Source organism: Plecotus auritus (genome assembly GCF_963455305.1).
Source record: "Plecotus auritus genome assembly, chromosome: 2".
Lineage (NCBI taxonomy): Eukaryota > Metazoa > Chordata > Mammalia > Chiroptera > Vespertilionidae > Plecotus > Plecotus auritus.
In genome coordinates this window covers 199250805-199273537 of record NC_137771.1, presented here as the reverse complement: position 1 = coordinate 199273537, position 22733 = coordinate 199250805, and the positions used below count along the sequence as shown (strand labels likewise).

Genomic DNA, 22733 nt, shown 5'->3' with positions numbered 1-22733 from the left:
ACCTGAAGAACACAGATATTTTAAGGAGAGCATAAGAGAAACCTGCAAAAAACAAAAACAAAAAACCGAGAAAGAGTAGCCTGGATGGTAAGAAGAAAAGTAGAAACAGATAGCATGAAGGAAGCAAAAAGATGGTTCGGGAATAGCAATTGACCTCACTTTTTTTTAAATGGTTGTGCAACATGCCATGGTATGGTTGTACCACAGGTTAATGCAAGAACTAAAAACAAAACAAAAAACCCAAAGCAGTTAAATGATGTCAAATCCCACAGAACAAACTTCTTCAGTTGAGTGGGGAGGAACTCACTCCATCCACCTTAAAGGAGCACTGTGGGATACAGTGCTCTTATTAACACACGCCTGGTTCTATGACATTCAGTACGCGTCAGTAATTTTTCTTTATAAATCGAGTCATTGTGACTTGCATGTGGCCAGGTCATACTCTTACTCCTAGAAGTTTTTTGATCACTCTTACAGCTATCCAGTCATTATATTTGTACTAATGTAGCTTTTGTGTGCCTCCTCCGCTTCTGATGAGATTACTGGTACCAAGTCCTTTGACTTATTGGTTGCACCAGAAGTCACAGATTAATTGGCAAGACAAATACAAGTGAAAATTTATTTCTGCTCATCTCATTAATGTAGATTAACTCTGGCTGATTAGTTCTCTTCCAAACATTAGCTGAAATGGCCCTATAACTTGTGCCATCCTGAGTGTATGGTTTGTGATTATTGCTTCTTAGTGGGGATATATATGACAGGGTTTTGTTGCTGTTTATTATGTGTGTGTGCATGCACACATGACACTCCTATGTTTCTCTGTTTCTTTTTTCTTCCCCAGAACTAGCTCAAATAAAATAAAAATTATTAGCTTTTTCTTTAGGACAGAGGAAGGGAAAAATCACACACCAATTAAGTAGAGGAAGAGATACGGAATGTAACAGATTAGGCATTGTATAATTCATTAATGTATATTGGCTCCACTTAAATTTTTCCTTTTAGGAAAAAGAATGTTTAAAATAAAAAACTATTACAAACTCACATACTTTAAAAGATTGATCACTTTCTTTTTATAGTTTTATTGACTATTACCAAGTTTCAATGTTTCAAATAATTAAATACTGCAACTGGGACATTAAAAATACAAACTAATTTACCAAAATAATTGTATTTTGAATATTATGTACAATATTATACATTTTACATTACATAAAGGGTTTTTATACATAAAGGTAAAATTTGATTTATGATTATTGAAAATCCAAAATACAGCTGAACAAACATTCCTATGCATATATACACAATCACTCAATTGGGACAATCAGAATCATACATGAGTGTGGTTACTAAAAAATAAATTTACATTCATACAACAGTAGAAATTGAAATGTTTTTTTAATTATTATTACAAAACCACACACATGAATTATATAACCTGATTTTATATATCTAAAAATCTTTATGCTTAAGATTGAAATGTTTCTATCCCAAGGGAATTTTTATTTTTAACTTCATTATTTTAAGGAATTTTTATAATTTATCATCATTAAAATGCCCCTCTGTGGGCATAATGGAGACCCAACCTCAGCAAACAGAAAAGTCATCAGGGTCTATTCTACCACCATGTGTACCTCACCATATAGTTTTTAAAAAATAATCCTATTCAATTGTACATTTTGGTATGCCTTTATAAATACTTGTCATCAGAGATTACTTACTGAGGCATAGAGCTTATAGGGGAAATATCTATTACTGTAGGGAACTAGATAATGAAACAAGAATTTTGTTAGGTCGCTGTGGAAAAATAATAGAATGGGTGCTCATGTAGAAAACACTACCCATACACAGTCAATTAATTATTAAACAATATGTCAGTCCTTCAAAAAGGTTACTACACTAAGGTGCCATACCTTGTTTGAATACTGAAATATCTAAGTCCAGAATACTGTCATATGAATTTAGTACTATCTCACTTTTAAATTTAATTCATTTCAAGAAGAAGGGCTGTGATTTTAAGTAAAGCCAAATATTTTTCTAACTGATGTGACAAGTCTGGGAAACAATGTCACTCTGTACATGAATCTTATCCCAGTAACACAGACACGTGAAAAGTCTATCAGATTATATATTTACACTAGAACCTCGAAAAGGGAGAAGTTAGTAAACGGGCCATTCTCCGTAAATTCTGAACAGCGTGGGTTTTTTTTTGGTTTTTTTTTTGCAGTATTTCTTATTTTGAAATCCTGTATTTTATCAAAGGCAAACAATGTATAACACCTGGAAACTAGAAGATAGAAAAGTAACAAGTTGAAGCATATACAAAATCGATGTCCTTTCCAACATCACATAATCATTGAAAAAAAAAAAAGAGATTCAGAGCCTAAATTTCTTTCTTGCTTGGGTTTAGCTTGAATATAAAAGAAGCTCTAACCTAGGTTATTAAAATATATTTATATAAATGTATTTGCATTTCTAATATAAAAGTTTTAAAAAAGTCTAAATTCTTAATTTTTGTAATTAAATATCCTAGAGTTCAGTAGGCAGGTTTATTTCTGAGCAGCTTGTAAGGAATCTGTCCACCGAGCGCTGTCTGAGAAATTGGTGAGGGCAGGGCGGGCAGCTACATTTCAGCTCTTTGCTGTGATTTCTCAGCACCAGCTGCCCCGTCCTCCTCCTCTTCTTCCTCCTCCTCCTCATAGTGTTCCTCTCGGCCTTTGAGGTGGTTGTCATCTCGAACTTCTTGTTCCTCTCCATCATTGTTTTTCTCATCGGCCTTAAAATTAAAAGAAAAAAACAACACCTAAGAGATAGGGTATAGAGTTAGTGAGATAAATAATTCCCTCTTTTAAAAAAAGGTGATGCCCTAGCCGGTTTGGCTCAGTGGATAGAGCATCAGCCTGCAGACTGTAGGGTCTGGGCTCAATTCTGGTCAAGGGCATGTACCTTGTTTGCAGGCTCGATCCCCGCCCTGGTCAGGGCATGTAACAGGAAGCAACCAATCGATGTGTCTCTCTCACATCAATGTTTCTCTCTCTGTGTCTCTCCCCCTCCCTTCCACTCTGTCTAAAAATCAATGGGAAAAATATCCTTAGATGAGGATTAATAAATAAATTTAAAAATTATGAGAAGTTACTCATTTTTGGAAGAAAGAAATAAGTGAAGAAAAATGTTCCAAGAAGCAACAGTGCTACAGTCTTTCTTAATCTTCATATTGTCACAAATTTTCCTGGGTCCAGGTTAGCCTGTTAAACTCTGTGGCACCTTAGATGTACTGACTGGTATCTATCCAACTATATATACACGTATCTCCTACACATGCGCAAACATGCGCAATAGCAGTACACATCCTAAACGTACATTTTCATCGTTTTCACCATAGGTCTCTTCAGCATTATGTTCCAATTCCCTTTTTTTCTCTTCAGTCAAATCTTCCTGAACCTAAAACAAATCAAAGATACCAGGTGATGCTTTTATCATTTAAGCACTTGAAACAACATATTATGATTTCTAAAGAGTTCATTTAAAGAGCAGCAACAAAACTAAACTAAAACTAAATTTTGAAAAAAAGGTAAGTCAAAAGATTTGATTTGTCTATTACCTATGAAGAAGTGGATAATACAGCTACCATAAAAAAATCTTACTCAACTGTCTTCGTACCTAGATGCATACCTGGCACACTGCAATTGCTTAATAAATGCTGTTGAATGAATGAATAAATGAATCGATGCAAAAATATATGCTCTGCAAAGGCAAAGAAAACAGACCTTATGACTCACATATAAGATAGGAGAAAAATTTCTATAATTAAGAACAAACTTTTCTGTCTAAAATATCTAGAACATAGAACACAATAATTTCAATTTCTTCATAAAATAGCTATTAAACTGCCTCAAATCCCTATATCTCTTCAGTGTTCTAACATGACACTTACGTTTTAAATAGTTTTCTATTATGTATACTATCACCACTATGTCATGTCATTGATCCCAATTATTTTTTCAAAATGCACATCAAAGAAATCATCCAAATATTTTTGCTAAAATAATATCTATTTAGTGATCACATTCCACAAAATATAGGAGTTGGAAATATCTTAGAAAATATTTTCTAACTTAACTGTTTCGAAAACTGCATGTATACCAAAAGGTTTGAATCATTTGAATACATTTCAAAAAATTGCTGATCATCCATTAAACATCATGTTCTGTCCTGGTACCAGAAGAAAGCCCATTCTCTCCAAGGACAGTGTTATAGAGTGAGTCTTCTAGAATAACACAGAAAATGACCTGATTTTTTAAAAATATTTCTTTTGGTGCAGAGGGGGGATGTGTTAAAAATCCCAGAAATGGGCAAAGGAAGGAAGTAGGAGGGGGTTCTAATTAAGGAGCAAGAAAGTAAGGGCTGTCTCAAGGTGCTTAGCCCAGGTGCAACAGGAATAAACCCCAACCTACCAGACAAGCTTTGGAGTGAACCTGGTCTGTTAGGAGCCTACAAAGATGACCCTTCAAGGATGCCCTAGACAGAGTTCAGCCTTCATGGACCTTTCTTACCAGCCTAACACCATCTAGATTCACACTGGCACAAAATAAATGCATTATGGGGACAGAGGCATAGAACAGTGGTCGGCAAACTCATTAGTCAACAGAGCCAAATATCAACAGTACAACGATTGAAATTTCTTTTGAGAGCCAAATTTTTTAAACTTAAACTTCTTCTAATGCCACTTCTTCAAAATAGACTCGCCCAGGCCGTGGTATTTTGTGGAAGAGCCACACTCAAGGGGCCAAAGAGCCGCATGTGGCTCGCGAGCTGCAGTTTGCTGACCACTGGCATGGAACATCTTTTATAGTCACATGTCTTGGTGGGGTGAGCTAGAGAGAAGATACAGATTGCACCAGCAGGCTCTAGCTATGGTCCCTGACATTGTTCTGCCCTTAGTCACAGAACCTCATTAACAACATTCCCCCGGACAATGGGATGAAAACGATGAAGCACTTATTTCAGATTACATTAAGGTCTCACTAATTGAAACATCGTTAAATTGCTAAAATGTCCTGGTCAATTTCAGTGATTAGATATATGTCTTCTATAGCCATAATAATGAAAATATACTAGTGAAAAATAACATGGCTTAGTTGGGATCGGGAGGAAACTACATTACGGTGAAAAGAATATGTAAATCAGGGTTGGCACACTTTTTCTGTAAAGGTCCAGATAGTAAATATTCAGCTTTCTCGGCCATACCATGTAGCAACTAGCCAGCTCTACCATTGTAGTGAAGAGGCAGCCTCTGACAATAAGCAAATAAAAAATCATGGCTGGGTTCCCCTAAGACCTCATTTACAAAACAGGCTGAGGCCAGTAGTTTGCCAACCCCTAACACAGACTGTGGAGTCAGACAAACCTAGACAAAAACCTTGTTTCCGAAACTCTCCTGGCTGTATAAACAATGAGGCCATTTGTTTTTATTATAAAAATTTTCAAGCACAGGCAAAGAAAATTTCATGAACTCTTAATAGTCATCAGCAAGGTACAAAAACCATCACAATGTTGCCACACCTGCATCACCTATTGCTTTTCTTTATTTTGTGATGAATTATTCTTCAACATTTTTAGACATCATATAACTTCACCCCTACACATCTCAGTATATATCTCTAAAAACAATGGACTTTTCTTGTATAACCATAATGCCTTTAAAACACCTGCTAGCCCGTTTGGCTCAGTGGATAGAGTGCCGGCTTATGGACTGAAGAGTCCTGGGTTTGATTACGGTCAAGATGTGTCTCTCTTACATAGATCTTTCTCTGTATCTCTCCCCGCTCCCTTCCACTCTCTCTAAAAATCAATGGAAAAATATCCTCACCTGATAAACAACCGCCCCCTCCAAATGATCGTATGGTATCATCTAGTGCAGCCTAAGGCCAAACTAAGGGCAAACTAAGGCCCGCGGGCCGGATCCGGCCCGTTCGGCTGTTCTATCCAGCCTACGGAGCCAAAAGAGTGGAGGGTTCTCTTGCTCTCCCCTCCGCTCCTTTACTTTGAATTTATATTAGTTCACACAAACACTCCATCCATGCTTTTGTTCCGGCCCTCCGGTCCAGTTTAAGAACCCATTGTGGCCCTCGAGTCAAAAAGTTTGCCCACCCCTGATAGTGTCTAGTCCTTACTACATCTTCCTGATTGTCTTACAAATGTCTATTAACAGTTAGTTTGTTCTAGTCATCATCCAAACAAGGCCACAGGTCACTGAGATGCTATTCCTCTCTTTTTTTCCTCAATCAATGAATCAATGTTACTGATTCATTGTTCTATAGAAAGACCCATGTTCTGGACTTATTTGCTTCTTTAAGGCAATAGTTAACTCATTCCTTTAGCCATGACATTTCTTATAAAAGCAGGTTAGCTTAAGGCTTGGATGAATTCAGATTCAATTTGCAAAGCAAGGGTTTTTCAGAATTCCTATTTGCATCACATCGGGAGGTACATAATGTTTGTCCCATTTTCAGTGAGGCTAAGATGGTGCGGTGAGCCTGATGGTGACAGCCTGATCCCTTCATGGTAAAATTCCAAGACTTTCATTCATCTAATGCTATCAACCATTGATGATTGGTCTTAAATCAACTGTTTTAATTAGGGCTTACAGAAATGGTGACTTTATACTTCTATCATTCATTCTGTATTCACTGACTTCTATAAAGAAGAACTTGACCATATCAATTTTAGTTACCTGTGTAATTGCATGCTGTATATACTTAATTGTGGCAGCCTTTAAAAGCAGACCTCAGTGTGTTCTAATCATGGTTCTAACAATAACAAACTGTGTGACCTTCAATATTTTAGCTACCCTCTGTGCAGCTCAAATTTCTTATCTGTAAAATAAAAAGGTTGGATAAAATCTTAGTCATTTGTGTGTGTGGGGGGGGGGAAGGGAAGTCATGGATCCTTTTAAGACTTTGGTAAGAAAGTTGTTAGTAAATGGGTATAGATAGATACACATCATTTTGCACAGGAGTTTCAGGAGGTTCTGACTTCCTACATTCTACCTGCAACCATCTGTCCTAGGACTGTGGCTCTAAATAGTGTGCCGCTGAATCAGCATCAGCCGGAGGCTCGTGTACAACTCTGCCTTCTAGGTGTACCATAGATAAAAGATCAAAACCTCCAAGGGTAAGGTCTGACCCAGTATTTGTATTTTTCACACACTCTCCAAGGTGATTCTTAGCCACAGCAAAGACATGACATGACATTCATGTCGCTCGAGTGACATGAATACTGGCTAGAATGTCTCTGGCTAGAATGATAAACACCCTTTTTATGAGTTCTTTCTTCTCTTCTCTTGAGATGTAGAAACGTAGGCTGTTTACCATATGTCAATATAATATGAGGAGGGAAGTACAGAATGAAATTAGTCTTTAATTTAGGGAGTCCACAAATGAAAATTTTCTAATTTTTCAGATTTATAGATACACCCTATTATCCTAGTAATATATTCTTCATGTTTGGGACATAAGTAATTCAAATTCATCTTAGAGGCATTACTGAAAAAGAAAAAAAATGATAGAGAGGTTCTAATTTTAAAATATGCTTAGACTAATAACCATTAGTCTAAATCAATGAATCTAGTTCAGAAGTCAAATGTTAGTACCTTTTTACATGTAGACACACCAATTATGTTTTCCACATTAGGCCCTCTTTAGCATCCTGTTAAAGCTGATGCAAACATTTTGTTAGAGATTTCCCAATGCTGCTCCTCATTCCTCATTTTTGTTCACTGAACTCTGGTGTTTTAAGCATTTTAGAAATGGTCCCTATGTGATGTGGCAACATATAATCCATAGCCAAACAAACAGGTCGACTTCCCTGGCCGGTGAGCTCAGTTGGTTTGGTGTTGTTCTGTGCAACCAAAAGGCTGCCGGTTCCATTCCCGGGTGGAGGCCTTGATCCCTGGTAGGGGGCGTGCAAGAGGCAGCTGATCACTGTTTCTCTCTCTCTCCCTCTCCCTTCCTCCCTCTCTAAAAATCAATTTTAAAAATCTTTTAAACAATTAAATTTTTTTAAAAAGCAAGTCTACTGAGTCTGAAGTGGGTTTTGGTTAGCTACACTGACGCTCTCCCTGGATGTATTAACACCTTTCTTTTACACATCAGAGATGTAATGGGATGAGCAAGGAATCAGAAGGCTGAACCATAAGTAGTCAAGAATGCTAGGATCCAAACGGGTGGATGGAATGTGACCGAGGAAAGGCCTTCAGCAATGTCAGCCATAGTGATGGGCACCACTGCTTGCTGAGTATACTCAACAGAAGCATTTCTGCCGGATGGGCAGCTTCTTGATGTGGTGGCTCACAGCCCACCACTAACGGCACCACATAACCTTGTGCTTACTCTCTTGTGAGTGTTCAGATCAATCTATTTCCAGTCACACTGGGGAAACTGAGCACTCAGAGTGTCAAGCAGTCATTCAATCTACTTTTTTTTGTGTGGGTGCACTTAATTTTAAAGCACCCAGAGTATGTTTTTGGGTAATGTCATAATTTGTCGTTTCTCATAAATAGATAAAAAAAAATCTGGGAAGTAAGCAACAAGAGGATGGGATCACCATATAAATGTCTTTCACTTAATCCCAAACAATAAACAATGAATCTGTCAATAACCATCATTTTTCTGTCTTTGAGGGGTGACTGACATCGCTGCATTCAGACAAAACAAGGCGGGGACGGTGCAAATGTCCTAAAATCACACTGGTTTGGGGTTCTCTACTCTCAGAGGTCAAGGCACAAATCTGCTATAGATGCACCTCTGAACAGGTATTGCCCGAGCAAGACGCACTTCCTCCGGAAGGAGGAATCCCACGAGAGCAGTGAGCCGCACATCCCAGCGGTCGGTGGGGCAGCTGGGAGACCCTGAGGCTAGATGGTGACAACAGCAAGTACACTACCCAGTACCCTATGGTTTCCCTGTGCCCCACAAACAGTGTCACATACACAGTCACTTATAAGCAACACAATATGCATTCTCTCATTCTGCAATCCTCTTTATTTTTCTCACTTTGCTCCTGCCTGCTGAGATCTTTGTCTCTGACTGTTGCTCGTCCTTGAAGGTATTTGGGAACCACTGTTCCCTGCCCCCCCTCAAGGGAAGAACGGGGACCAATTGGAGGAGGTGGAAAATCTAATAATCATGAGCTCAGGAACCACGAGAAAAAGACAACACAGCCTGGACAAGGGACGCTCAGGGCAGAGAGGAAGGTTACCCAGCGGAGAAGAAAGGCACACTGGGCTTCCTCAGAGTTCACGAGGCAACATCCTAAAGGAGAGGGTGTGGCAGCCTGGAGCCTATGCAACAGCGGGTTAGAAAATGGGGATGCAGATGCCAAACACAGGAGATCTGGACAAGGAACCGGCCAATGAGAAGCAGGACCTGGCTCGGTGCAGCGAGGAAAAGGGCGCTGGCAGCTCTACACCCAGAGGAAAGAGTCTGGGACCGAGGGAAGGGCTGCTGAGGGTGAGGCACTGACCTCTGCCTGGTCACCATCGTCCCCCCTCACCGCCCCCCACCTCCTTGGGTCTGTCAGTCTTCTCTTTCTAACCTTGATCCTTCTTGGATCACAGGATCCTCTCTCCACCTTAACTGACAAAATATATAAGTAAAAAATCATCAGTGAATACTGATTAAAATTTTATGTTTACCCTCTGAATTTTTAAAAAGAAACCAAGGTGAATCATTCCTCTTAATCCCTCAAAGATTCCTGGAATCTGCCATAATGATATAAAGTAATATTAGTCTAGACATCCTGTTACAAGAGAAGTCCAGATAGTATCTATCTTGCCAAATGCCTTAATATTCAAGGCTGCGAGTTTCTTTAATGCTCTTTTCTGATAAGACACATCAGGAGGAACAGCAGGGTGAGAAAAGAGAAAATGAAAAGATCAAGCCAGTTCGAGTGCATGTGACTAGAGATGTATGTTGCCAACAGCTATAAAGAGCGACATCCTTTTGTTTTCCTGGCATAAGCCCAAATTTTAGCATTAGCTCTAAAAGCTGACAAATGGAACAAACAGGAGAAAGTAGACTTAGTCAAGGGAACTGTGTATGTGAGGGCAGCAGCACAGGTGTTCTGAGCAGGGTCTCGGTGGTAACTGTGCACTGAGGGCAGCAGGACAGGTGTTCTGAGCAGGGTCTCAGGGGTAACTGTGCACTGAGGGCAGCAGCACAGGTGTTCTGAGCAGGGTTTCGGGGGTAACTGTGCACTGAGGGCAGCAGCACAGGTGTTCTGAGCAGGGTCTCGGTGGTAACTGTGCACTGAGGGCAGCAGCACAGGTGTTCTGAGCAGGGTCTCGGTGGTAACTGTGCACTGAGGGCAGCAGGAGAGGTGTTCTGAGCAGGATCTCAGGGGTAACTGTGCACTGAGGGCAGCAGCACAGGTGTTCTGAGCAGGGTCTCAGGGGTAATAACTGTGCACTGAGGGCAGCAGGAGAGGTGTTCTGAGCAGGGTCTAGGTGGTAATAACTGTGCACTGAGGGCAGCAGCACAGGTGTTCTGAGCAGGGTCTCGGGGTAACTGTGCACTGAGGGCAGCAGCACAGGTGTTCTGAGCAGGGTCTCAGGGGTAATAACTGTGCACTTAGGGCAGCAGCACAGGTGTTCTGAGCAGGGTCTCAGGGCTAATAACTGTGCACTGAGGGCAGCAGCACAGGTTTTCTGAGCATGGTCTCAGGGGTAATAACTGTGCACTGAGGGCAGCAGCACAGGTTTTCTGAGCAGGGTCTCGAGGTAATAACTGTGCACTGAGGGCAGCAGCACAGGTGTTCTGAGCAGGGTCTCAGGGGTAATAACTGTGCACTGAGGGCAGCAGCACAGGTGTTCTGAGCAGGGTCTCGGGGTAATAACTGTGCACTGAGGGCAGCAGCACAGGTGTTCTGAGCAGGGTCTCAGGGGTAATAACTGTGCACTGAGGGCAGCAGCACAGGTGTTCTGAGCAGGGTCTCGGGGTAACTGTGCACTGAGGGCAGCAGCACAGGTGTTCTGAGCAGGGTCTCGGGGTAATAACTGTGCACTGAGGGCAGCAGCACAGGTGTTCTGAGCAGGGTCTCGGTGGTAATAACTGTGCACTGAGGGCAGCAGCACAGGTGTTCTGAGCAGGGTCTCGGGGTAACTGTGCACTGAGGGCAGCAGCACAGGTGTTCTGAGCAGGGTCTCGGGGTAACTGTGCACTGAGGGCAGCAGCACAGGTGTTCTGAGCAGGGTCTCAGGGGTAATAACTGTGCACTGAGGGCAGCAGCACAGGTTTTCTGAGCAGGGTCTCGGGGTAATAACTGTGCACTGAGGGCAGCAGCACAGGTGTTCTGAGCAGGGTCTCGGGGTAATAACTGTGCACTGAGGGCAGCAGCACAGGTGTTCTGAGCAGGGTCTCGGGGTAATAACTGTGCACTGAGGGCAGCAGCACAGGTGTTCTGAGCAGGGTCTCGGGGTAACTGTGCACTGAGGGCAGCAGCACAGGTGTTCTGAGCAGGGTCTCAGGGGTAATAACTGTGCACTGAGGGCAGCAGCACAGGTTTTCTGAGCAGGGTCTCGGGGTAATAACTGTGCACTGAGGGCAGCAGCACAGGTGTTCTGAGCAGGGTCTCAGGGGTAATAACTGTGCACTGAGGGCAGCAGCACAGGTTTTCTGAGCAGGGTCTCGGGGTAATAACTGTGCACTGAGGGCAGCAGCACAGGTGTTCTGAGCAGGGTCTCAGGGGTAATAACTGTGCACTGAGGGCAGCAGCACAGGTGTTCTGAGCAGGGTCTCAGGGGTAATAACTGTGCACTGAGGGCAGCAGCACAGGTGTTCTGAGCAGGGTCTCGGGGTAATAACTGTGCACTGAGGGCAGCAGCACAGGTGTTCTGAGCAGGGTCTCAGGGGTAATAACTGTGCACTGAGGGCAGCAGCACAGGTTTTCTGAGCAGGGTCTCAGGGGTAATAACTGTGCACTGAGGGCAGCAGCACAGGTTTTCTGAGCAGGGTCTCAGGGGTAATAACTGTGCACTGAGGGCAGCAGCACAGGTGTTCTGAGCAGGGTCTCAGGGGTAATAACTTTGCACTGAGGGCAGCAGCACAGGTGTTCTGAGCAGGGTCTCGGGGTAACTGTGCACTGAGGGCAGCAGCACAGGTGTTCTGAGCAGGTCCATGGGTGGGGTTGGGGGTGGGTTGTTCAGGCTGCCACTTGTCCATCCTCTCATCCCCTTTCAGCCAAAGCCACACAGCAGCTAGGCACCTGGCTGAGAGACACCTTCACTGGTCCAGAGAGAGACTGAACATGGGGCCTTGGCCTCCTCCATACCATGTTCCCAAGTACAGAGCGTCAGGTGTCCAGACAGTGAAGTGCTGTGACAAAGCGGCTACAACCAGCACCACTCAGCAGTGTGTTACACAAATGTGGCCCCACAATGCTCTAAACCTGATAAGAATATGCCAGAAATTTACAATAAAAAAACAAACTGAAATGAATGGTGAATAATTTCTACCCAAATGCATTTTACTCAACTAAGTTCCTTACATAATTTTCCTTTTCTTTATTGTTAAATGTAACTAAGATACCGGATTCTTGGGAGGGGAAAAGCTAAAAGGAGAGCCAGAGCCCATGCATTTATTGTAAACACCTGCAGGGTGTGAAGCCTATTCCGACAGACACTGTGGGGCACCCGATGGCAGGCACTGAGCAATGTCTATAGAGAAAGCTGCGGGGTCCGCAGGCTCCCTCAATGTGCGGAACGCTGCTCTTCTCCCTTTCATGAGGGACAGACACAGCAGGAAATATCCTTACAGAGACCATCCGTACCCAAGTCCACTATTCCTGAAAGGCCACATGTCTTCTTGAGAACTAGGGAGAAGGGATTCTATTCTCCTGCTAGGGTTACCTTCTAATCAGTGTGTCCACTGCCATGGGCTATTTCCTCTTGAAACGCCCTTTCTTATCCTGCCCAAGTCTTTCCATAAACATTTCTGGAAAAAGGCCTATCAAAACCAATGCTGCTGCCGAAACCGGTTTGGCTCAGTGGACAGAGCGTCGGCCTGCGGACTGAAGGGTCCCGGGTTCGATTCTGGTGAAGGGCATGTACCTTGGCTGCGGCACATCCCCAGTGGGGGGTGTGCAGGAGGCAGCTGATCGATGTTTCTCTCTCATCGATGTTTCTAGCTTTCTATCCCTCTCCCTTCCTCTCTGTAAAAATATCAATAAAATATATTTAAAAAACAAAAACAAACAAACAAAAAAAAACAATGTTGCTGAGGGTTGGTGAGGGTGAGTGCAGTCAGTCCCTTGCATCCCGCTTCCTACCTCCTCCTCGCCCTCCTCCTGGTACTGCTCGTCCACATTATCCTCCTGCTGATCTGGATTTCCCGCCATCTGTGACACAAAGGGGAGGCTCGGGTTACTGAAAGTCAGGGATGTGCTTTACAATACTCTGGGACAAAGAACAAGCATGCTGCCACGAACAGCAGGCTTTCCCTGAATCAGTGGCCAGGAAATAATGAGTAATCGTTCCCAACACAAAGCCCAGGCCATCCGTCACCCCCTCTCTCTGAGTGCAGACACATCATTTCATACAGCGGCCTGAAAACCAGCCAAAGAGATGAACCTTCTGTCAACATAGGTCATGACTCATCTGTTGCATAAACGAGGCATTTATTCAAATACCCAGGAGCCACCACCCCCCAGAATGGCCTCTGCTTACCACCAAATGCTCCTCCATTTCCGCGTTCCCTTGCTTTTGATGCCTTTGTTTTTGCTCTTCATTTTCATCTGGCAGATTTTCTTCTCTCGCTTGCTCGGCCTCCTCAAATTCGTCTTCACCTTGATTGTTAGGGTCATCCGCGGGGTTGATGTCCTCCACAGCTGCCCTCTGTAAAATTTTAATGAAAAGCAACCACCACTTCAAAACCCAGGATCAAGTTTAATTTCATTAGAAAAGCCACACGCAGACAGAAAATGAAATGGTCCTTCAGAGGATTGCTCAGATCTACCCGCGCCAAGACACACAAGTACACACCCCACCGTCAGAAGATAAAAATCCTGCGTTGTCTGTCAGAGGCTGAGGAATCAGAATGAAATATGATTGGCACTTCTCTTCTCCAAGGGATTCCAAATGGGTCCTCAACACTTTACTATCACAAGTAATGGGAGCATCACAAAATAGACATCAGAAAAATAGTCAATAAAAATCAAAAGACCAAGTAGGAGAAATAATTAACAGGGAAGGTTTAGATGGGCAAATGGTAATTTCATTCACTGGTGTGCTGATTTTTATACAGACAAGCTTTCCTTCAAAGCAACTTTGTCCAGGTAAGTGGGTGAAAAAGCAGTTGAAGAGAAAGAAGGCCCACACCAGAAAGGACCCAAGAAGAGGCTACAAAGAAGGCAGGAAGGGGGCTAATTCAAAAGTAAATGATCACCCCTATTATGATCAAAGAGATCAACCAATGAACGTGTATGCATACATGCATAACCCATGGACACAGACAATCGTGTGGTAAAGCCCTGGGGTGGGGGGTAGGGGCAGGCTGGAAGAGGTCAATGAGGAAAAAAAGGGACATCTGTAATACTTTCAACAATAAAGATTTTTTTTTTAAATATACATATATACATACATACATATATATATATTAAAAGTCAATGATCAGGCTCCAGTACAGATGACATTTCTTTACAACGAACACTGTCAGCATCCTGAGAGACGTTAGTTACACTGGCCAGGGACAGGGCAATGAGAACCGAGCTAAGCCATCCTTAGCAATATGTTTTGAAAAATATCTCCAGCAACCCACCCTGCCTCCCAAGTAGTTCTCAGTTCCTGTGTTCAACAAATTCTCTTCATATTACCAACTTTAAAATTATCTCGGTTTTCCACTTAAGTTCCCAAAGCGCCTTTCAAAACAATACACGGCCTCATAAAGGTTTCGATTTTAGAGCCTGAGCTGGGCAGAAAGGCGATGCGTGCGCGCCTTCCCCATCACTCCAGTGTCATCAATAGGACACTTGACTGAAGCAGCAAATGCTCTAGAGATGGAGGTGTCTCACAGTAGGATTTCCTCTCTAGTGGCGTTCTCCAGACAGACTCTACTTCAATCCACTTCAGAGCCCTCGGCATGCTGGAGAGCTCACTGCAGTCTCGGCTGCATTGTCATCGGTACCTGGCTATTCACCCCATTCAAGTGCAAATGACACTCTTCTTGGGAAGAGAGAGACCAAGAGATCACCACCTGCACACTAAACTCCAGGTACTCCACCATCTCTTGTCATATGGGTTTCTTTTTGTGCATGATCAATAATTCATGTGCAAACAGAAAAAAAAAATGTCACACATTATCTACAGAAGAAAATAGCAAACCTTTTGCAAAAGTTAATAAAAATATACACACTAGCTCCAACTCTGCTCAAGTAATGAGTAAGGTTGAGCAGGCCTGGTTGTTATCTATAATAATAAAAGCATAATGTGCTAATTAGACCAGACGTCCTTCTGGACGACCTTCCAGATGAAGCCAGGCTGAGAAAGAAGCCCGGGTCCCGGGTGCCTGTGGCAGCTGGAGGGAAGCCCAGGTCCCGGGTGCCAGAGGGAAGCAGGTGCCAGCAGCCGGGGGAAGGAAGGCCTATTCTTGCACAAATTTCATGCATTGGGCCTCTAGGATCCTAATAAAATAACTAGATGATCAATTACACCTCCCTAAAGATGGAAAAAGGCGAAGGAATGAGAAGTACAAATTGGTAGTTACAGAATAGTAGTGGGGATGTAAAGCACAGCACGGGGAAGATAGTTAATAACATTTTAATAACTATGTATCGTGTCAGATGGGTACTAGATTTATCAGGGTGATCACTTCATAAGTTATGTAAATGTCTAATCACTATGTTGTACACCTGAAACTAATATATATCATATTGTGTGTCAAATGTAATTTTTAAAAAGCATTAAAGAAAAAAATAAATGAAATAGATAAGACAAAGAGGACAAGCAGGCTAACAATTTCTAATTCAAAGAAGGCACGGTGGAGAAGAGAGGCCAATGTTTCCTGTGTGTTCTCCAGATCAAACAAACTGATGACAACAGAGCAAAAGACTTTAAGTCACCAAAACACTCAACATCCTCTGGATGCCACTGACTGGATACTCACCCCATTCTTCCCCCTCATCCCTCACAGGCACACTTTCGGCTTTTGCACACTCACTCCCTTGCTCTTTCACATTCCAGCTCTCTCAGACTCTGCTCTCTCCAGCTCTTGCTGTTTCCTGAAAATATTTCAGGGCTAGGGTTTCCTGGGGCATTCTTTCAAAATGCTAATTCCAGGGCTGGCATGCAAATGTGTTTCGCCATCTCTTCGTGCAAGTCGAGTGGAAAGCCGTTTCCATCACGGTGGCTTTAGGCAGCCATCAGGAGGAAGACTTTCTCGACAATAATCAAGGAAACATGGGGAGCCTTTTTTCAATCCCTGGGGTCAATGTAAACAGGGCCCGTGGGACAGCACAGACTAAATTTTATAAACACAGTGGTTGGTTTACTAGCAAAAGAGGACAGGAGAGCTACAGTAAGTTGTCAAAAGCACTTACACATAAACACAAGAACATGCCCCTCCAGCATTTGTTCTCTATACTCACAGGCAAGGCCAAGGCCCCAGACAACAACCCAGCTGAACTGGGAGTCTTGGTCCTCCTTTGGTAAACGCAGTATAACACCATGGTACTTGCGCAACGTTTTTCACTTCTCGAATCACACCTTCTTATCCATGTATTTATGGAAATGGTCACTGACAGACATACCACCCCAGCAGATGCTCACCAAGCTCAATGATAGCTCATTTCCTTTCTCTGGTTCCCTCTGCAACTCCCACACTTGACTTTTTTTCCCCATCTTTCCAGATTACTACATCTTTCAATGCCTTTCAATTTTGCTTTTATTTTATTTATTTATTTTTTTAATTTTCAGTTATTCATCAGGGAAAGAATCCTTTGGCATTTTCCCAGAGCAAACTTTAACCCATTCTCATCACACACACCCCCTCCGTGGTGTACAGTTAACAACTTTGCTCTATCGTATGGTGCAAGCTGCCCTCCTCCTATGCTGATGGAATAACAGGCGTATCTGGAGCCAGAGGCCGGGTGTGTGGCAAACCTGCCAGCTCCCTTTCTGCCTGTGAGTTTCCAAGAGTCATGCCCAGAAGAGAGGACACTTACGTCTGCCTCAGAGTCTGGGTCCGCTTCGTGGAGCCCCTGTCCTCGAGGCTCGTGGCCGTTCTCTGGGTCTTCCTCTGCCTCATCTCGGTGCTGGTTGTCTCTCTCATAGGCTAGCAAATCAAAGGAACTAACGTGAGCTAAGATGAATCAGACAGGTTACTTTCATTTCACTAAACAAAAGCCACCAGGAGGCTTTTCCAGAGACCATTTCACTCAATCTCTTCCTCCTGTGAGTTTAATTCAAAGCAAGAGGTACTTCTCACTGGCCTGGCTCAGTGGTTGAGCATCGACCTATGAACCTATGATGGTTTGATTGCCGGTCAGGGCACATGCCCAGGTTATGGGTTTGATCCCCAGTGTGGGGCATGCAGGAGGCAGCCAATCAAAGATTCTCTCTCATCACTGATGTTTCTATCTCTTTCTCTCTCTCACTTCCTCTCTGAAATCAATAAAAATATATTTAAAAAAAACAACAACACAAAGTAAGATGTACTTCCCAACTTTTCTGAATAACGCCATGACCTTTTCCCAGACTGTTTGTCTAAGTAGATCATGTGGGTGAGGGCACCATTCTAAGTCTCTGAAACAAATGTTTATAACAGAAACTGCAATTTCTCACCCTCATTCCCATTCCATTTTGCAAAACAAATCAATAATCAAAACTCTCTCACAGAAAGCCCAGACAACTGGACATAGCTAAAATTACCAACTAATTTTTGGTTAATATCAGGGGAAATGTCAAGGTACCAAAAGTAGAAATTGACACTGTTTCAGGAAGTAAAGGAAAACACAACCCATGTGTGGAATGAAAAAACAAACATTCCCCATCCTGTGCTTTCTGACACCACACCATAACACAGATACGTCCACATTATCCTCACACAGACATTTACTTGCTGCTGCTTTTGGAAGAAAATGTTTTGATAAAGAGAATTTAGATTAGAGCACAAAGAGAACAAATAAGTTTTTTATTTATTTACTAGAGGCCCAGTGCATGAAAATTCATGTACTGGAGAGGGGGTCCCTCAGCCCAGCCTGCCCCCCTCACAGTCTGGGAGCCCTCAGGGGCAGGAGGCAACCTGGCAATCAGGGGAAGGTGATGCCCCCATCACACCTCTGCTGTTGCCACTGCCAGCAGCGCTAGCCTCAGCCGGCCCTTGTTACCTGAGCCTTGGGTGGCCCTGAGCAGCTGGGCAGCCACCATCCGAGGCTTGCCTGCGCCTCAGGCTGGCCCTGAGCGGCTGGGGACGGGCCCGGAGGCAGGCACGCCTGGGGATGGGCCCAACCTTGCTGCGTGCCTGCCGCCCCGGCGGGGCTGAGGGGACTGGACGCCGCCATATTGTGGCTGTGGGTGCCACCATCTTTAAGGGCATGGCAGTCACTTAGCATATTCCCTCCTAATTGGCTGTGGGTGCCGCCATCTTTGAGGGTGTGAAGGTCAATTAGCATATTCCCTCTTTATTAGATAGGACAGTGGTTGGCAAACTCATTAGTCAACAGAGCGGCAAACGGCGGCTCACGAGCCGCATGTGGCTCATGAGCCGCGATTTGCCGACCACTGAGATAGGATTTTTTTAAATTGATTTCAGAGAGGAAAGGAGAGGGAGCGAGAGATAGAAACATCAATGATGAGAGAGAATCATTGACTGGCTGCCTCCTGCACGCCCCCTATTAGGGATTGAGCCCGCAACCCAGGCATGTGCCCTTGACTGGAATCGAACCCAGGACCCTTCAGTCCGCAGGCTGACGCTCTGTCCACTGAGCCAAACCAGCTAGGGCACAAGTAACTTTTTAAGTAAACTATAAGAGGAAAGGTTAAGAATACGAAGAGCATTTGACCTATAGGAAATAAAGATGCAGGATAACTTACCATCAGGTATCAAGTGCACCCAAGGACTCATTAAATAAAGAAGTGAACAAACCATTCTCTAGTCTTACTGATAACAGAACAAAAAAAGCTTAAAGTGCTGACATAAGGAAAACCATTTCCTGACTATAAGGGCTATACACTATGAGAACAGGCTATAGAGGGAGTCTGGGTAATCACCTTCCTTTAGACTTTAGAAAGAATACATAGCTAAGTGTTAGTGTTGTCAGAGAGAGAGTTACTTTCCAGTTCTATTGTCGGGGAGAGCAATACTGGATAAATTACATACTAGGGGCACACTATAAAGGAAAGCTACTATTGACTTAATTTTTGAAAACTTTCCAGGCCATGATCCAAAAGCCTCCAAGGTAAGGAGAAAATGAAGACGTTTCCCAGAGCATAATGGTCTTATGATAATGTGTCAGAAATAACTATTTAGTATACAAAAGCTCGAACTACTATTTATTTCCCACTCTAAAATGTTGCAGAGGAAGCGTTACCTTGGGCAATTTTGGCTACTAATGTGCACTGTTTGGAAGGATTAAGAAAAACTCAGGAAAGATTACGAAAAATACAGGAAGGATTAAAAAAAAGATACACCGAACACAAGTCTCCTTTGCATGTACTCAGAGATGCATATAACTCTGAGTTGATATGTATTACCAAGCGCTTTTATTAAAACATTCATCATCTAAGAAGTCTTACCACCTCCTTCTTCTTCTTGGATGCCCTGGTCCTCTGCTCCCTGAACAATATCATTATCCATAGCATCATAATGAGCTTGCTGCCTGCAAGGGCACAAACATTATGAACTCAGCAACACAAATTAAGTAGCACAGTTTGACTTAAGTCATTTATCTTTAAGCACAGTAATAAACTAATTTTTCAACTTTTTAAAGAAGCCATACAAATTTCTTTAAAAAGCTTATGCAATTAGGTTTAATAAAGATGCCAGATATACTTTCAAAGGATACCTTAAAAAAAGATAAACTACCTTTCAAATGATAAAATAAATCTCGCACAAAACCTTCCAGATTATACTGAGACCTAAACTGTCATCTTTAAACAGAAAAAAAAAAAGTTAGGTATTTTTAAAATTAAATATTTGGAATTTAATTCTGCCTCAGCTACAGGAGCAATAGGAGCCGGCTCCCTCAAGTGCACGGATGACAAATGCACGAAGCTGTTTTCAATCTGCTTCTGAAAACTAGAGGAGGGCTTATCCACACCCATCAGGAGGCTACCGTAGCTGCTCGGGGCGCTGCGGCCGCCCCTCCTCGTGCCGGGCCTGCCTCTGCCGGGCCATCTCTTGGGCCAGAAGCTGCTGCTGCTGCTGCTGTTGCTGCCTCAGCAAGTGTCCCTGCAGCCTCTGCTGGTGCAGGGCCTCCTGGTGCTGTCTCAGTCGCTGGGCCTCCTCTGCGCGCCTCGCCGCCAGCCTCTGCTGTTCCAGCTGCTCCTCATATGGAGATCGGAATTTGGTAACGGGCTCTGCTGAAGGATGCACCTGGGGAAAACGAGCTGGAGTTGAGCAAAAGCCGTCAGGTCCTCTGAATTCTCCCTTCATTTGTTTCTCATGACAAACTCAGGAGGCAGGGTTGGTGCATTAATACCTCTCTGTCAGGTGAACGAACAGTGACTACACATGACATCCAAGGCCACTCAGCGCTAGGACTCCTATTTCCCAACTCCCTGTGAGTCACCCTCGGCTTCTTAGCCACTGCTCCGCCCGACTTACTGATATTAAGGCCAATTTTCAACGTGCTCCCTCTCAAATGGGAGAGGACAACCAGGAGAAATCAGTGTTGAACCTTAATTAAACTTATGTTCAAAGGCTCTGCTATAAGCGGAAACTTGGCGACCTCACACTAATTGGGGCAATTTGTGAGCTGGAGGCTAAAGACCTAGGGATGCTAATTAACTCTAGCAATGTCTATACCAATCGCAGGCTAAGCAGCAGCCAAAAAGTGAAATTTCAGATTAGGGTGCAAAAGCAGAGAACCAATTTTATTCCAAGGAACAAAGAATGGGTGAGAAGACAGTACCTTCCGATCAAAGGAACAAGGGAGGCAGGGATCCTTAAACTCTACTCCCACTGAAGGCTCCGCCTCTCTCCTCCATCCCCAAGGATACATACACAGAGCGGAACTGCTTTGCAAGCAAGCCACAAAGGACACAAAACTGGGGGAGGCTTCTTGTGGCTAAGTTGGCAGCATTGCCAGAGCCCAGCCACAGAGGCCGGCACACCTACTCAGCCCAACGTCTCCAGCAGCTGGAAGTCTTGGAAAGTTCAAGGCCAAGCACGGCTTCAGTTAGAAATAAAAGGTGGCCGGAGTCTATGCTAAGACCAGGTAGCCTATTGCTGAGGATCAGCTGAGACAGCGGAAGAAAGGTACCTAGCTGCATTCAGTGTTGCTTTAAAGTTCTTCTAAAGTACTATTTATACAAATAATGAATGATGTATCTAAATCTCACTTATGGGAGAGGGGAGTGCTCAGCAGGGGGAGTCGGAGCAGAGGTTAAAGATGCTCACCTAGTGGAGTATCCTTAAGTGATCAGCGTTTTGATAACTTAGGGTGAATGGGCTAAAGCCAGCATACACTTGGGAGGAGGTGAGCAGGGAGAAGAGACCTATGATCATAGAAAATCAAGATGATCACAGGACCTGAGCACATACTGGGAAGGTGCCCAGGCAGTTGCTCATCTCTGTGGCTCTGTAAAAGGGGACATGAGCACACAGCACAGACACAGACCAGCCGCTCTATCTCTTTTCTCCAAATAGTTTTCTTAGGTGTGTGAGTAGCTTTGCTTTAACATTACAAAGGAACAGTTAAGTATGTGCATGTAACACTGGGTGAAGTCACATTTTTATTTTAGAGACTGCCATATATGGAAACTTTTTTCTTTAAAATCAAAGCCACGCCCCCACCTCAGGCAGGGAAACCGAATGGGAGCCCACCTGGGGTGGAGGCGCTCCTACCTCCGAGTGAGCGTGCCCTTCCCTGCCATCTTCTCTCTGTTCCCGCTGCTCCTTCCACTCCCGGTCCTGCTCCTCTGGCGATGGGTCGTGTTCCTCCTCCAGATGTTCCGCCTGCCCCACCTGCTCCATCGCCTCCTCCTCCAGGGCCTTTCTTTGTTCCTCTTCCACCTGGTGCCCCTCGGGCTCTCTGGCTTCCGCCTGTGGCTGGTTGAGCTCTGCTGCCTTAAGTTCGGCCTCCTTCTGAGTGGGAGGATCACGTTTTGTTTCCTCTGTTCTTCCAGCCACGGCTCCATGATCCTGCCACGCATCACTGTTTCGAGACACCTAGGCCAAGCACAACCCTGTCTTTAAAACCATGTCTATGGGGTTACAGCATGGGCACAATCCTGGAGTCTAGACGTATAGAGTCCTGACTCGAAAGTATGGCTGCAGTGAACGCTTCTCACTGCGTAAGCTCACCTATAAAACAGAGAGAGCAGAAGCAAACTTCATCTGGGGAAGAACAGAGCAGATAACCTGAAAGTACAGTCTGTCAGTGACCGCAGCTCAGCAGCAATCTAGCCTCCGTTTTCCCTTAAAATAAAAAGGGGGGAAAAAAACACCTTCAGCCCTGACTGGTTTGGCTCAGTGGATAGAGCGTCGGCCTGCGGACTGAAGGGTCCCAGGTTCGATTCCGGTCAA

At 43.8% G+C, this 22733-nt stretch overlaps 1 protein-coding gene across 6 annotated transcripts in view; it reads right to left on the bottom strand.

Moving 5' to 3' along the window:
- Positions 1 to 1044: 1044 nt before the first annotated feature.
- Positions 1045 to 22733, bottom strand: part of GOLIM4 (golgi integral membrane protein 4) — a 78456-nt gene continuing 56767 nt past the window's right edge. For 2 of the 6 annotated variants that reach the window (XM_080654235.1, XM_080654238.1), the window contains 8 exons: positions 22053 to 22376; positions 20320 to 20579; positions 19784 to 19863; positions 17209 to 17318; positions 13718 to 13885; positions 13321 to 13389; positions 3358 to 3438; positions 1051 to 2773 (listed from right to left, as the gene is read on the bottom strand). In XM_080654235.1, coding sequence (XP_080510361.1) covers positions 2621 to 2773; positions 3358 to 3438; positions 13321 to 13389; positions 13718 to 13885; positions 17209 to 17318; positions 19784 to 19863; positions 20320 to 20579; positions 22053 to 22376 — 1245 coding nt within the window. In that variant the 3' untranslated portion in view covers positions 1051 to 2620. Of the gene's footprint in view, positions 2774 to 3357; positions 3439 to 13320; positions 13390 to 13717; positions 13886 to 17208; positions 17319 to 19780; positions 19864 to 20319; positions 20580 to 22052; positions 22377 to 22733 lie in introns of all 6 variants that reach the window. The other 4 variants (XM_080654234.1, XM_080654237.1, XM_080654236.1 and 1 more) reach the window with 4 other exon arrangements.